Here is a 17595-nt window from a genome sequence, read left to right on the forward strand (position 1 = left end):
GAAAAGATATTACAATCCAGCCATCCCATGTTCCCTTTGTTAAGTGTCAAAGGAGCAATTCTGTTCTTTAGGAAAAATGAGAAGAATGGAGACAGAGTTGAACAGCCTTGTTCACACTGCACACCCTTGCAAAAATAGTTATTTTAAAAACATACAGATGGGGTATCTACTATAAACAGTTAAGAAACTTTTGACAGCTCCAGCCTCTATTTCTTGTGTGCCAGTAGGATTTATATAGTATATCCCTCAGATAGTCATTTGTTGAATCATTCAGATTAATCAAAAAGTTAACTTATTTGTGTATGAAAGACTAATGCATCCATCCCAAGTGAATGTTGTTTTTCATCGTTGTTTCTAGCTGGAAATAGAATAACTTAGCAAAAGATGAAAAGGTATAATAAGTAGGAACACACTGAGAAATCATCAGTCATAAAGCATTTTCTAGAAAGTGGTATTATTTCATTAAATAAAAGTGCTATGACTCGTAGCAATGTTTTGTGGGTTTTGATAGAAATCAAAATATTCTCTATAAATGCCAAGAAAGAAGAAACACTCATCCCAATGGAGTTGCTACCATAGTAAAGGTACAAATAATATGTCTGTTAGATGCCAATAGTCTTCTAAAATGGTGCTGTGCTTTAGAATTTTCTGCGATGGAAATATTCTCTATCTCCAAAGTCTAATGCAGTAACCGCTTGCCACATGTGCCAGTGGGCACTTGGACTGTACCTGTTGACTGAGGAACTGAATTTTTAATTTTGTTTATTTTTTTTTAATTTTTTTAAAAGATTTATTTTTATTTATTTATACAAGCACTGGGTACAGTCAGAAGCGCAGGAGGGTGAGAGAATTCAGCAGAGTCAGAGCTGGGAGAAGAGCAGGCAGAAGGACCGAACTACACTGCTGAGGGGAGCAGTGGGCAGCAGGAGAGGTCTGTGCGCCCAGCAGTCAGGGATCGAACCGGCACTGCAGAGGCTGCGGGCAGCTTCGCAACCCAGTGCTCAACCGCTGCGCCACCGGGGAGGTCCAAATTTTGTTTACTTTTAATTTAAGTAACCACAGGTGGCTGATGACCACAGAACTGGACAAAGTGGTTCTGAAACACACACGATCAGTTGTTTTCCAAGACAGAAACAATACCATTTACTCAAAGTTTGAATGAGTTCTCAGAGGGAGAAGGGGAAATAATAACTACAAAACTAAGATGCAGAAGTTCCTTAGTCTGTTATTTTAGGGAATGGCTTGAATTTGATAGTGATGATTGACATTCTTCTCTGTCTGGTTCCTACTACTGAGAATGAAGAACATGGCCGAAACATAGTGTCTGTTGCAACAGGGCAGTAAAAGGACAGGTGGGTAGAAGTTTGTTAAATGTGGTACAGAGGAGAGCAAAGGTCAAGACCTAAAGATCAGTTCTGGACAACTTCCAAAGTCTTTTTTCCATGACCCCTGGTGGGGAGGGATAAAGAGGAGGAAATAACATTTTGTGTTATAAAATGTAATGCCAAAAATAAAAAGAGGAAGGAACAATTAGAGGAAAGGGCAATATGATCTCATTTTCTCACCCAGGAGCAGGTGGGTCATTGTGGTGGAGTCCATCACTGGACTTCAAGACCACCCTGATCTCCCCTGAGGTGAACGTGGGACAAAACCCCAAGTGTTATTTAAACTTGTTGTTGGCTTTAGATGTCCCCAGGTTCACTCGGTGTAATTTAGCAGAAATTGGCTTGGTTTGCTCAAATAGTGAAATAACAAAACTAGGGTTATTATACCTTAGTAAGTAGAGTCAGGGCAACTTACTTCTTCCCTATTTCTAGAAAGGAAGTCAAAGGAAACACCTGGTGATTTACTGAGAGAAACGTAAATGTTAAAGATAACTGTTACCTGTGTTTGTGTGCCATACCTATGCCTAGAGAACAGATACTGTTACAGAGTTGTGTGTGCCTGAAGGAAGGCACTCGATTTATACTAAAATATCTGAGTTCCCAGCCTACTGTGGCCATGGTCTCTGCTGCTTCGGTTTCTTCATCTGCAAAATGGCAATCACAATAATGCCACTCTCACCAGGTTGCTGTGAGAAGCAAGGTATATGAAAGTCTATTTGAAGAAAATGAAGCGCTACTATATATATATATATATATATATATATATATATATATATATACACACACACACACACACTATATGTGCTACTATATATTATATATGTACTATATATGATACGACATATACTATATATGCTACTATGTGTTAGAGATATATATCTGTCAGTCTTTTTTACCTGTTCATTACCCATCCAGACAAAGGCAGAGTTTCCAAAAATCTTGCTCTTAGGTGGGTTTGCTTCTCAGCATAAAATATCCATCTGAGATATGCTTTGACTTTAAATGTGAACAACTATTGCTTTTACATTTGTTGTACATTTATTTCCAGACAAATAGGAGAGCTTCTATAAGGCAACGAATTGACAAACACAGTTCCGACGACACCAACGTATTCTACAGTGTGCTTATTATTGACCAAGTGCAGAACAAAGACAAAGGGCTTTACACTTGTCATGTGAAGAGTGGCCCCTCTTTCAAATCTGTGAACACTTCAGTGCGTGTATATGGTGAGCAGCTCTGGCTATGCTTTCTAATCATTGTGGATCTGTGAGGTTTCATAAAGCAAGTAAATTTTCTCTAAAGCAAGAGCTACATTACTATGAATAACTATACTTTGTCTTTGTCTCCCCCTTGCTAAAAAGCGAATCACATTAGGTGTCTTTAAATCTTATACTTTTGACTTGGACAGTCTTTTCCTGAAGGGTTTATTGTGATTATTAATTGTTAAATCACACTGTAATTTTTTAATAAAATTCTTTATTGATTTAGCCTTTCACATAAGCAAAACATAAAAATGTGATCAATTTTGCCTTTGTTAGCTGGGGGAAATTTATCAGGGACTAATATGATATGCTAAATTATTTAGAATGGACGCTAATTTATCTTGTTTACCTGCATGAAATCATATTATTGCTTAATCCCCATGAACAAATTCTGTCTATACTTAACCTTCTTTATAATTCTTAAAACCTTTAATTCTACTGTTGAAAAGAAAAAACAGTGTAAAAAAACTATAAAACAATTCTAATCATTGGCCTTTGTTAGTCTTTTGACTTTCTCCAGTTGATTTTTTTTCATAGCAAATTAGTTGTTATAGAGGCTTGGAGCAACTTTTTCTCATGAGGGAGCACTCATCTTGGCCAGGTATAGTTTTAGAAGTATCTTACTTTTTGTTATTGTGATATAGATATTTAAGATGTTCTGTCACCATTTTAATGATCTAGGATTTATAACCATTTGATTTAAACGTATTTCACCAGTGAGGGTGCTTTTTAAATCATTTTATTCATTAATCAATATTTGGGCTCATTGATAAACTTGTTCCTAATTCAGCTCTGTTAATTATTCATTGATCACACTCCATTAATGAGGCAGTCAATTGGTTGTTTTACATAGATATAGTCTTTGCTAATGTATTTATCACTTCTCCTTTCAAAGATAAAGCATTCATCACTGTGAAACATCGAAAAGAGCAGGTGCTTGAAACTGTAGCTGGCAAGAAGTCTTACCGGTTATCTACAAAAGTGAAGGCATTTCCCTCGCCCGAAGTCGTGTGGTAGGACCCTACTTATTTTCCTATCAACATAAGCTATGCTTTGGAAGTAGGAAGATGCAGGATCCCAAGGACTTGAATTCCTGAAAAATTATCAAGATAAGCTCCACAGATAGTAGTAGAGAGCTAAGAACTATGTTGATTTCTGGCTTGGAGCTGGAACTGATGATAAGAGTTGGAAAGGACAAGAAAGAATGTAACAGGATAGAGCAAGGAATTAAGGTTTTTTAAAATGATTTTTTATTGAAGTAACATTGCATTATAATATTATATAAATTTCAGGTAAGGATTAGGCTTCTTTGGGTGCTCATTTCAGCTTAGTCAAACCTCCCTATTATGTCAACATCCTTTGAATGGAATATGTTGGGCAATGACTAGCAAGCACCTTGAATATGTGACATGCTCTATTAACCCTGAACAAGTGGGTCCTTGTAATGAGGATGATAATTCTTTTAGTTTCTGCAAATAATTCTTATACAGCTGGGTCTTGTTTTAAAATTAAACACCCTAACATGGCAAGATTTATTCAGTTGCAGGGGTGGACAAGTGAATCTACTTGAATTAAGTTTATTTTGGCTAATGTTTGCATATTCAGAAACTCCATAAGTTTTTTTTTTATGCTAACCCGACACCTGATATGAAACAATGCTATCTTTTTATAATCTGTAACCATTTTGTTAAATCACTTTTAAGCACCAATATCTTTGGCTTGAGTCATTACATTTTAAACAAAGGAGTATGATACAAAACTGATTAGGAAAACAATCCTAGAATATAGAGGCACTGCCATTTTAGAATCCCCGTTACAGTAGAAAAGTTTACTTTTCATATTATCTAAAAAGTTTACTACTGAAACCATGCAAATAATTGGAATTTTAGATCTTTAAGAAACAGAAAATTTGGAGAAACAAGGCTCAAATAGGTATGTCAGCGCGGTACATACCGTGGCAGAACCATGTCAAACATCTGAGCCTCCTGACTCCCGATTCTGTATGCAACTGCATGATGTCTGGGTGTTGGCTTATATTTAAGGTTTTTAAAAATTTACGTTGATCTCTTTTGCTTGTGAGTTTCGTGCCTTAACTATCTTCCTCAGGGTCAAAAATCTTGAAAGTCTTCATTTCACTATAGCTTATGAAAGGGTGGGACCATTTATACAACTAACAAGAACTCCACATGAGACCACAATAGGAGTCTATTTTTGTTTTTATCTGGAGAAGTGATCTAGTTGATCTAGCTTACAATGGCCCTTGTAGTACTGATGGAGAATCATGGAAAACTCTAAAAAACAGAATCAGCCACTGCTTCTGGGTTAATACTTAGTGACCAACATCCTTGTAGGTACATTACACCATTACTTTTCTTTCTTCCTTCAACTCACTTTTTCCTCTTTGCAATAAAGATGAAATATTTCCCAGGCTAAAAATCACACCTAGCTTTACTGAACTTAGTACCTCCACTTTTTAAATAAACATTGAGAATCAAAAGTTGCAGATTTATGAACTTGAGTTCTCAGACCTCAATGACAGTGTTGTGAAGTGATAATCTGAGAGCTCATGTGGAATGACTTACTGATCATGTTCTTAACCTCAGGTTAAAAGATGGGTTACCAACAACTGAAATATCTCCTCGTTATTTGGTTCATGGCTATTCATTAATTATCAAAGATGTAACTGCAGAAGACGCTGGGGATTATACAATCTTGTTGGGCATAAAGCAATCCAATGTGTTTAAAAACCTCACTACTACTCTCATTGTAAATGGTAAGTTTACCATTCATATTTCTGGTTCTGGGTAGAATTAATGATCGTTTATAAGTCAAACATCAGTTTAACATCAAGAAAAGAAAGTTTTAAAAACCACAATGCCTCCATGATCACTATGTCAAGTGTCCTTGTGGTCTTCCATAAGCAACATGATGTTTTATCATTATAATCATAAGATACATATCATGAAATCTATGTTTTAATGTCCTCAAAACACTTTCACTTTTTAAAAAATTGCATTATAATGACAAATTTAAGGATTTTGCAATTTTCTGTTCATGTGTTTTTTTTCCTTGACATCAAAATCTGTGAGGATGTGGTCCTTTGTGTTGCGGAGGAAGTCATTGGAATAGCTCTTGACCCCGGTCCTGTTCTTCATCTCTTTTCCAGTGAAACCCCAGATTTATGAAAAGGCCGTGTCATCATTTCCAGACCCAACTCTCTACCCACTGGGCAGCAGACAAATCCTCACATGCACCATTTATGGTATCCCTCAGCCTACAATCAAGTGGTTCTGGCATCCCTGTAACCATAGTCATTCCAAAGCAAGGTAGGGACAGCTCATTTCTTGAATAACTTTAAATACTTTTTGACACCTAAACTCAAAATTATTCAATGCACACAGATAGGAGTTTGCAGTTGAAACATGTAGCGTGTGTGTTTATGTGTCTGTGTTCATATATGTGTATATATATATATATGATTTATTTTGTTCATTTATGCATACATGTAGCGTATTTTAGGAAAAGACTTTTCCTTTCCTTGGAAAGAGGTAGGCAATACGTACTCTTCTTCCTTACCGAATATACCATTTCTTACTATTTCATGACTTTTTCTCACAATTTTAGTAGCATAGGGACAAAATTAAGGTCACTCTGGGAACTATTATTTGGAACTCCAGTCTCATTTTTCAGTTGAAACCCCCATCAAGACATTAGCTATGTCACTGCATCAGTTACTCTGCTCCTCCCATTTCTTACTGTGTAAGTGTTGGTGTGATCTGAAAACTCACCCACCAATGATCACAACCTTGCACAGTTTCCTCATGCTTTTCCATCAGTCTGAACAGTGCAGCCCCCTATTTTCTGCTCCTAAAGAAGCCCTTCTTTATCTTCCAAGGCTCAACCCTTAGTTACCTTGTTTGGGAGAATTGCAATTTAAAAAAAAGTTTAAGAAGTAAACAAGACTTAATTCTACCACAACCAGATAGAAGTGGCTATTTGATTTTCTAGATTCTTCCTGCAATGCTGACTTTTCTTTATCTTGTGTGTTAATCTTTGCTCAGGGATATTATTCCAACAGTGAAAGTTATTGGTGAGTTATGGAATTTCTGAGAAGTAGCTTTTCTACAAATGTCTGATTTCTCATCAGAGTATCATTTTCTAAGAATAGAGTCATGGAGAATTTTCAAAGTCTGAACATCTTATTTACATTATGGATATTTAAGCCAAAAGAAAGAGATCTACTGAAATTCTATATTATTTTGCTAATTTGGGAATAATAGGTCTTCATATTTATGGGCTTATTTAAGAACTTAATATTTGTGCCAACCTAATGTACAACTAACTGAAAAGTAAATCATTTAAGCTATTAGATTTGGATTTATTAGAGTTTAATTTGATGGAATAACATAGCCTCTTATAGATATTTTAAGTGTTTTGATAAGAGCAAATCTGTAAAATTAAAATTCTATTCAGAAGTAGAGCTAATAACTTAGAAAATAACAATTATGAGTGACAGAACATTGTATTATAGTTAGGCATGAGTAATGCTAATAAACTATGGTTTGGGAATGAGGTCAGCTGAAGTGAAATTTTGTAAACATTACCTCTCTTTCCAGTTTCTTTGTGGCATATGGGATCTGTAATAACCAACGAAAACATGTAGAGAAATTTCTAGCACCTACACTATATTAACATTGCTCTTATCTTACAAACACACTACGCATCACTGGTATTCAGTAAAGCTTAGTACTTTCGACAAACTATTCATCACACAAATATTTAGTGAGCACCAACCATGTGCAAAACATAAAAGTATAATTTTTTAGCACTTAAGTTTTAATCATATGAGATCAAACATATTTGGTGATGACATACGTATCATATATATAGACTTGGGAATCAAGGAAATGGGTTCTATTCTTGGTACAATCCCTGACTTCTATGTGACCTTGGCCAGTTATTTAATCTGTGTTTCGATTTCCCCTTCTGTAAATGGTAACTGCCTGCTTCCCCTTTCCTATAATACACAGCTATTAATGAGTGAAATGAGAAAATCACTTAGAATTGCATTTTAGTCTTTCAAAAATAATTGCAATATTTTCCTAATTGTTGCACTCTGAGATTACCTCTCTGCTCCTTATGAATTATAAAGCAATTTAATCTGAGGATTAACTCAGAGAATCCATGCCAAATTAGCAGAAAAATTCAACTTCTAGAAGTAGAATTGTTGTAAGAAAAGTCTGACATATAAATATACATGTTCTGTGGTATAGAAATGGCTCAATAATTCTAATATTAATAGTTACAAATTAAGAAAAAAATGCAGCAGCAAATCTACCATTGGTGACAATTAATATTCTTTCAATGCCAACCTGGACTCTTTTGTCAGACTTGGCCCAGCCCATAGAAATGAAGGCATGATCATTCTTTGCCCAGTTAGCCTTAAAACCTCTAATTCTTTATTTGGTCTTTTGCCAGCGAGCCCTTTCAGGATGTGAAAAATGTAGCTGGATTCTCAACTTATGGAAGTTGGTAACTTTGTAAAGAAAAACTTAATAGATAAGCATAGTATCTCAAGAAACTGCTTCCAAAACTCTAAATTAGGTCATATCTGGAGTTTCACATAATTACATGCTTTAGAAGTTTAATAAAAAACAACATTCCTGTCCATTCTCGGTGACAATTCGTTGTCCCTTTTCTGAAACACTCTTCATCTGTCCCAGCAATAAAGTAATACCAAGGAATCTAGAGAGAGCTGGCCACTCCAGAAGTAAATGTGGTTTGCCAATTGTTTGTTTGTTTGTGTGCTTGTTTGTTTTGCAGGGTAGGGGGTAACCTACAAAATAAGGGAAAGGCAGAGGCGTCTAGGCACTTTGAGAAGGGATTGCCTAATTGCACTTCTCTATTGTTTATTATCAGCAAATTGGCAAAGAAAAGAAAGCCTGAATCATTAGGGATGTATTAGAGAGAAACATAGTTTTGTGCATCTCTGGGGTATGTAAAATTAACAGGATAAAAGCAAAACAATTGGTAGTGGTAGTTCATTAGAAATGTACTCAAGGACCCAAATTTAATTGACTGCCAGCAGGAATGTCAATTATTTTTACGCTGAAACAGTTTTATGTCCCACATTTTATTATCTACCTACAAAATGAAAGTTTTCACTCTATTTAAGCATTGAAAAAGTCAACATTTCCTGGGGGCTAAATGTAGGCCAGATGTTGGAGGAAAGTATAACTTAAGACCTCTTCTTTGTGAAGAAAGTGATCACTTACCTGGTGTTTCAATATTGATTACACCGCTCTTATCACATGCAGTTTGTATGCATGTGTCTCTCCACATGTATTCTGTGCAATGGATGTATGGGTATGCAGACTCAAGTAAGTCATGCTACAGGGAAAGTTAATTTGCCACAAATTGAACCTTGAATCTAAATGGGACTTTAAAGACCACTTCACCAAAGACCACTTTAGCAGGACTTTGAACTTGAACAAACAACTGAATAAATCTGGCCATCTTATACAGGAGGCTTTCATCCCAAGCCAAAAGTGAATGTTCACTCACTAATGAGAAACTTCTTGCTTTCTGTTATATAATTACTGGATGAGAAAGTGCCTGCTGCCCAGTGTGAATGTTAGAACGGCCCTTATTAATATTTCATACAAAGTCCTGAGAACAGAGCACAAGTTCATTTGCCAAATGCTTGTTTGCCACTTTCTCTGCTTTGTGAGCTTTGCCACTTTTTCCAGCTCTTCCTAGTAATATAGTGAGTTGGATGAATAATTGTTTGCAATGAGTGAACTGTCGCCTGTAATTGCGATCAAACATTTCATTTCGTGTTTAAGTTAAACTGAAAGGCTGGGTCCTAGTAATCTACCCTGGATGGTTTGTATGGGGATCTTTTGAGCAAGATTCAAAGTACCTTCTTAACAGTAGAAATACCAGAGGTTAGTGACATGATTTGGGAAGATTCCTTATGAAGAGTCACAGAAGTTCTTTACTTTTCTTTGGCTGCAGTCACAAATTTTTAAAAATTGAATGGGTATTTTCATTTCTAAATCTATGATGTCCTGATATAAGAGCCTTAGACAACCGATAGGACAAATCACTTGTAAAACATGTGCCTGTTCTTGGTTATATTTCAGTTTTATCTCCATTGACCTTAGATTCTTGAAATATGGGATCAAGTCTGTGGCTTTAATGTAACCTCATTGCCTTTGTACATGAAAAAGCAGAAGGTGGTGGATTTAGAGGATGGGAATTGTGTGATGGATTCAGACTGCAGCCCCAGGAAGAGCTTTATAAAGAGCTTCAAGTCCCTGGGGCTCGGTTCTTCATACTTTCATAATGATAACAGCTTTTTTTTTTTTTTAAATAAAGATTTATTTATTTATTTATTTATTTATTTATCAAGCACTGAGTACAGTCAGAAGTGCGGGAGGGTGAGAGAATCCACCAGAGCCAGAGCAGAGAACAGAACAGGCAGAATGACGAAACACACTGCTGAGGGGAGCAGCGGGCACGGCTGGAGAGGTCTGTCGCGCCATGTGGGACCCTCGCTGGTGGCCGGGGATCGAACTGGCGCTGCAGAGGCTGCGGGCAGCTTCGCAGCCCAGCGCTCAACTGCTGCATCACCAGGGGAGCCCTGATAACAGCTTTAATGGGCCCTTTCTAGTGCCAAATCTGTGTTCATCCACTCACATATATTATCTCTCATCTGCACTATTCTACATAACAGGCATAATTCTCTCAAGGAAACTGAAGCTCAGAAAGCTATTTCTCAAGAGTAAAACAGGCTAAAGAGACCAACATCTTAGAAGGTTACTATGTACTGGTGTCTCGTAGGACTCCTCAGTAGGGATCCGAGTGGGTTCCCAGAGGAAGGAGCAGATGTCCTAGATGGGCCAAGTTTGAGAGCGTGCTGGTCTACGCTATGGAGTTTTTCTCTTGTCACAGTTCCCCACAAAGTCCACCTGTTGAGTTAGAGTTGAACTGCAGATGGGAGAGGAAAGCAGAAAGAGTATAGCAGCAATCTGAAGAATTTTCAAACAGACAACTTTGGGAACCAGTGATAACCTACAGCTGGTTCAGGCCACAAGTGTGCAGGTGGGAGTAGACCCTGTAGGAGGTATAAATCCCAATGAGCAGTTCTAAATAAGACTAACCTTGGGAAGGTAGTAAGTCCAGTAGTTAGCGGGCCCACTTAGGGTGGTACTCCCCAGGCAGGGGTATTTAATTTGATCTCTTGCAGGGAAATCCTATTCTCTCACTTATTGTTGGGGATTAATGTTCTGGATCAGGATTCAGCAAGCACTCAGCCATCACTCACAAAGCTGGTTAGTAGTTAGCCAAAGGAAAGAAGACGTGGGACAGTAATTAAAGGGGATAGAGAAGGAGGTGTCAAAAGATAAAATGAAGGTGAAAACAAGAGCTTAAAGTCGATGAGTAAATGAAGAGGGGTCATAAAGCTTGCAAACTTCAGTCTCAGCCTGCCTTGATCTAGTTATTTTGCATGAATAGTTCACTTAGAATTAAGGAATTTTAGAGGTAAAAGCAAGCTTTTTATAGATGAGAAACTGAGGCTCATAGATAAATAATTGTCCCTCACCCTCCACCAGTTAATGGCAAGCCCAAGGCTAGACAGACACAATCTCTGATTTCCTGTTTATTATTCCTCATTATTCTTATTACCACCATAACATTGTATTATCTCCATGGGAGAGGCTTAAAATATGGTTGAATAGATGAACCAAATGAATCATTGGGTGGTGGGTGGTGAGTATTGTAGAGGAAGCACTGTGGAGAGTGGGATCTGATCATAAAGATGATGGGTAGGTACAGGCATGTTGAATGGAAAGGGAGAGGATGTGATTGGTGACATGGGGAGAGTAATGGGTTGAGGAATTGAAGAGGACAAGCTTGAAGATTAATTTGATTGGATTGTTGGATTTGGGTTGAGAAAAAATGAAACCCAATATTGGAAAGGTAAGTTTGGACCTGACATGGAACTATTGAACAGGGCTAAGTAGTTGATAGAGTCTGTTCTATTCTAAGGGTTAAGTAGTTGATAGAATCTGTTCTACTCTAGCTCACCTTCCCTGGCTAATGCCTTGGTGTTGTGCTATCTATTAATGTTAGGCCCACCCTGTCGCTCTTGTAGACTGATGGACTTTCACTGACTTGTTATTTGTCATCTTATTCCTGTGGCATATCTTCAGTATGTGTTATGTGCACTGTGTCCCTGAAACTCTGCTTTTCATGTCTGGAGATCAAGGTCTTGGAATCCAAGAATTTAGTTATATGGGTACATATTATCCCATTTTCATTGACCTTCATATTTCATATGCTTTGTCTTCATCATTAAAAATTACATAAGATCATTAATTATTGAGAAATCCTCCCTGTAAGTATGAAAAAGTCTTTGAAGTTAGCCTTATGAGTAAAGTGATGAAAGCAAAAATGAGACTTAGAAGCTACTTTGAGCTAAGTAGAAAATGATGGCTAGAAGACTGTATGGCCTGGGACTTCTATTTTTATTTTCTTTGGCACTGAAATTTATTAAGCAATTATCTATAAGATGTTTAAGTGGTTAATATGTGCTTTCTATATGTTTTATGAGGCAGAAATTACAATTACTACCATTTTCTAGATGAGGCATCAAGAGTTCAAATTGTTGAAAACCAGTCCTGGTTGACAAGTCAGACTGTAAATGTGTGTTCTTCTAGCACATCACCATAGACACCTCATATGTCACTCTGGAGTTGGTTCTGTAACAACCATTTATGAAGCAAATTATGAGAAATTGTTGGTCAAAAGCTCACAATTTAGGGCCTCCCCAGTGGCGCAGCAGTTTGAGCGCTGGGTTGCGAAGCTGCCTGCAGCCTCTGCAGCACCAGTTTGATCCCCAGCTGCCGGGCGAGGGTCTCACATGGCACGCAGACCTCTCCTGCCGCCTGCTGCTCCCCTCAGCAGTGTACTTTGTCAGTCTGCCTGCTCTGCTCCCTGCTCTGGCTCTGGTGAATCCTCTTACTCTCCCGTGCTTCTGACTGTACCCAGTGCTTGTATAAATAAATAAATAAATCTTTAAAAAAAAAAAAAAAAGCTCATGATCTAGAAAGAAAATGTTTTGAAAATCTTCTGTTATGACAACAAGAGTCAATTATAAAAGTTGTTAGAAAGCTGGAAGACAATACAGTCTAGCATTTAAGGTTATAGTCTCTGGAGCCTGAATCCTGACTCTGCCACCTCCTACCATCTACCAACTGAATGAGGCAGACATTATGATTATTGCCATTTTCTAGATGAGACAAACTAAACCACCTCTCTGGGTCTGAGTTTTCTGATCTTCACAAAAGAGAGCACTGACATGGTAAGATGTTGAGGGGATGGTGATATGAAGTGCTTAGCCTTGGTGGCTGACACATATAAGTGCTAGGATTGTTTGCTGGAAGTTGTCAGTATTTTTAGGTTGCTCTGGGGCTTCCCACTGTAAAGCAACTTCCCTCTGAAGTGGCATCATCTACACACCAGTTTCCTGTTAAAGCTGACAATTATCTGACAAAAGAAGCCATACTGATTGGTTAATGTTCTCCAGAGAAACATACTCCTATGTAGGGACAGGTCTTTTGATTGTGGTGACTTACTCCAAAGAAATTAAGATGAGGCCAAAAACAGTAGAAATTTTACATTGTTTAGGAAGTTAAAGGAGTTATTAACATCCTGGATCTACATGCATTTTGAATTCTATCTCTGCGACTTCTGTGCTGGTCTTACCCCAGCACAGCTGGTCTTACCACCTTAAATTCTTTGGGAATGGATATGTGAACATAACATTGCCAACTTGAAAGAAGCAACCCCAATTTACCATGTCCTCAAATGTTCACTGGTCTTGTCCTGTGTGTAGTAGCATATGGACTCTTGACTTTTGACTTGCTTGAGCTCAGTTGTATTCCACATATTTGACTTGGCTCTTCAAGGAAAATAAAGTTCCATAATAGCAGAAGTAAATAAATCTTGTTCTTCTTTCAGAAGGCACAATTTATTTACTTCTTCAATAAAATATTTGGTCACAAATATTTTTATCTGAATAAAATGATACTAATAATTATGAGCAAATATTTTTGCCTACCCTTGAAGAAAGAACTCTACTGATATTTAGTTTTATATTTTCCACTAATCCAGAAGACACTTCTCCATCATCACCTTTGTTGCCTAAGTTGAAATTGTCCATGGCTATCTGTTTGTCAGATGCTGATACTGCTACGCTAGTTTATCGAGGTCCTCTGTCTTCATTAGTAGTCCACAGTGTGAGTGGACAGGCACCAATGGTGGTGACATAGTGCTTACTTCGGTGAGGGAGCATGTGTGAGGTCATTTGAGGGTCACAAGTGTCCCTTTTTTTCAGCACATTTGAGGTGAGTGATGGATGGCAGGGTTGACATCTGACATGAGGCTGAGTCCACAGCTAGGCAGACCATTATCAGGACACATTCTCTTCACCAAGTCATCTATTGAGCAAGAGACACTGTGTTCTTCTACTCACCAGGTGGTAGGGCGAAGCACTGAGGTTATAATGGTTAGTAAGACATAGTCCCTGCTCTTAAGTAGCTTTAAATCTTGCCAGATAATAAAATATGTGCCAACCTCTGTGCCAGTGTTACACAAATTAACTCCTTTAATAGTCACCTAATATTTGCTGAAACAAAAGATCTTATTTTTTTTGAAAGATCTTTTTTAAAAATTATTTCCCTTCTATTTGTCTTTTAACCCCTATAATAAACCTAGCTAGTCATGATAATCTGCAGCTGCTTCTTTTGAGTTGGTGATACTTAGGACATTCCCAAAGAATTCGAGGAAATTCACAAAAAGGAGAATAAATTATTGAGCAAGTCTGGATGAAAAGAGAACATGCGGTAACACTAATGTGGAGACATGGTCCACATGCTTTACTTTCTAGTTGTCAAGAGAAAGATAAATAAAATTGACATGTGCAAGATTAAGGAACCCATAAGATAAAAGCAAACCCAGAAAAAGATAACCTTTCAGAAACTGAGATCCAAGAAAAATGATTTCTCCACCCGTGCTCTGGGCTTTAGTAGACAAACTCCTCAGGTCACATTTCTACTTCAGCAGTGTCATAGGACTGTCATAGGACTTCCTAAGGTCCCTCGATGTTGGTCAATGACATAACACCAAAGCAGAACTTTGAAGAGATTGAAAGGCTGCAACCTTCTATAATGGTGGATGCTTACAATTGGGCTTTTGCTGTCCAGGCTTATGAAACTAGAAGGTTACAACAACTTGATTTGAACTCAGGTCTGACTAGCTCTAGAATTTATGTGGCTTATCTGCTACATTGTGATTCCCCACTCCTGCCCCAAAGACTTTCTAGAAGTTTCAGTGTTGACAGCTATAAAACAAGTGAACTACTCTCTTCCTTTTTATGAGAACAAAATGTGAAAATAGCTTGAAAAATTCTTCACTGAGTGATTGGTATTACTACCTTAAGACTCCTTGAATGTGTTAGAATAAAAAATATTATCTATAGACACTTCTAACATTTCCCTAAGGATTTATTTATTGAATCATCCTTCCTCAGCATGATCATTTCACTAAGAGAAAAAATGAACAAAACTCTTTCTTAGAAACCCATATCTGGTGCAACCAAGCAAGTCACCACCTTTCTTGCCTCCTTCCTATTCTGTCACCCAGGTGTAAGGTCCTAAGGATGCCTGGGCCATGGCTCAGAGTCTGTGAAAGAGTTACTGAGTCAGTGAAGATGGGGTAGGAGATGGAGCTCATGGTGGATGTAGGCAGGAGAGAGAGGAGGAAGGAAAGCAGACACTGGGAAGACATTCCGAGTGTGAATGGACCCCGGGACCCTAGAAAGCAGGAAGCAGAACAGGCCAAGACACTCACGGAAAAGCTCTTATCTAAACAGAGGTGTCCCAGGCTCTGGATCACCTCTACCATTGTCCAAAGAGCCACTCCAGACCCTCCAATCCCTGAAAAGTCTTCTCCACACTTCCCTCTCCATTCAGAAAAGAAGGTGGGTTCCCAGGTGTCACAGGGTCTCTGACTGAACAAGAAAGTCACTCCTGCAGATCCTCCCAGCCTGACCACATGCCTCCCACCCTGAATGCCCAAACCCTCTTCCGGAAGCAAAAGGAGCAGGAACCGTTCTGTTTAAACACTCCTTCCAACTCCACGCCTTTTTCTGCCAACATTCTCTCCCCGATATTGTTGTATTTGTTTTAAGAGAATGTGAGAGGAGGGGAAAAGATAGTGTTTGCAGATTCTATTAATCTGATGGCTCAGACACACTATCGCTCATGTTTTGCCACAACACCCGCTGCGGCAGGGAAAGTTTACATCAGGGCCTTCTACAGGATGGCGCCCATAATGGGGCGCCCGCCCCGGCCATGCCCTCTGGCAGAGTTCCAGGTGGTCTTTTTTTCCTCTCCATTTTTTTAAGACATTTTACAGTCTCAATTTGCTCTTTATTACTGCTCTGCCTCTTTGTTTCCTAACTTGCCATGATTCAGTGCTCTTTACAAACAGATTCTAATCGCAGTTAGCACGTGCAGTCAAATCTCATTAAATAGATAAGCAGAGCCACAGAAGTGCACAGATTTCATCATCCAAAAAGAGGAAAAAAGAGAGATGGGCGGATTATTCTCTGTTTTAGGGCTTAGCAGAGCTTTCTAGAGGCTCTTTCCCACCATGCGCCCTCCCCCCCAGTTAAATGTGCTTTAATTATAAATTGATATATATGTTCATTCCTAAGCAATAGCTCAGGCTCAAATAGTCATTGGAGATTGGGGTGCTCAGCTCACCACTGTATACCACCCCCCTATAGAGGCCTCTGACTGCCTGCTATAAATGTATGAGGGTTCTTTCCTTTTTTTTTTTAAGATTGATTTATTTATACAAGCACTGGGGTAGTGGCCAGAGGCATGGGAGGGTGAGAGAATCCACCAGAGACAGAGCAGGGAGCAGAACAGGCAGAAGGACCAAAATACACTTCTGAGGGGAGCAGCGGGCGAGACAGGAGAGGTCTGCTGCACCATGTGGGAATGTCCCTGGCCGGCCGGTAATCGAACTGACAACATGGAGGTTGCGGACAGCCTCACAGTGCTGCACTCAACACGCTGCGCCACCGGGAAGGCCCTGTATGGGAATTCTTAATAAAATAGGCCAGCTTCATCCCAGAAAAGTCTAGGAATCATGCAGATAGTAAGTTATTAGGGAAAGAAAAAGATTTGGTAAAGTTGAATTTTTTAATTTTGTTGCAAGATTTTTTTTAAATGATAAAATCCACCAGCCAGTAGAGGGCTGGGAGTTTCTATATTTTAAGCTTCAAATGATTTTTATGACCAAAAAAATTAGAATGTGTGTCCAAAATGCAATTAGAAAGTAGTCCTCACTCTCTTGAAAGCTCTTGGCCTAATTTTGTCCCAGTTTGATTCAGAGGATTCTAGAGCTTTCAACTTGTGACTCAGACAGATTCATCCTGTGAAGCATAGTGGTAAAGGTTTGGGGAGATTCCTGGGGATCAAAATTCCTCTGGATCAAAATTCTTCATGTGGTGGATTGAACTTTGGTGTGGAGGAAAGTTAGGAATATCTGGGCTCTAATCCCAGGTGAGCTACTTTCTCTGTGAATCTGAGAAAAGTGTTTGGTGTTCCACAGTCTCTGTTTCCTTATTGGTAAAAGGATTTATGAAACAGGTATCATAATACCTGCTTCATTGGGTGGCTGGGAATTAGTCACGATTACAGGCATCCAGCTCCTGTCCAGGCCTTGCACATGAGTAGCCACTCAGTAATGTCTGGTTTCCCTGCAGCAGGCTGGGAGTAAGAACAACTGAGATTTCTTAAGAAAAGTCAACCTAATATTATTTATTATAGGCTGAAAGGAGACCCTAAAGAACAAATCTCTTTCAGACT

At 38.5% G+C, this 17595-nt stretch overlaps 1 protein-coding gene across 3 annotated transcripts in view; it reads left to right on the top strand.

Moving 5' to 3' along the window:
• Positions 1–17595, top strand: part of FLT1 (fms related receptor tyrosine kinase 1) — a gene marked incomplete at both ends in the record, with an annotated part of 170714 nt that overhangs the window by 57940 nt on the left and 95179 nt on the right. For all 3 annotated transcript variants that reach the window (XM_084235227.1, XM_084235226.1, XM_084235228.1), the window contains 4 exons: positions 2434–2611; positions 3543–3660; positions 5251–5420; positions 5814–5973. In XM_084235227.1, the coding sequence (XP_084091353.1) occupies positions 2434–2611; positions 3543–3660; positions 5251–5420; positions 5814–5973 (626 nt within the window). The remainder of the gene's footprint in view (positions 1–2433; positions 2612–3542; positions 3661–5250; positions 5421–5813; positions 5974–17595) is intronic.

This window comes from Talpa europaea, assembly GCF_964194135.1.
Source record: "Talpa europaea genome assembly, chromosome: 6".
Lineage (NCBI taxonomy): Eukaryota > Metazoa > Chordata > Mammalia > Eulipotyphla > Talpidae > Talpa > Talpa europaea.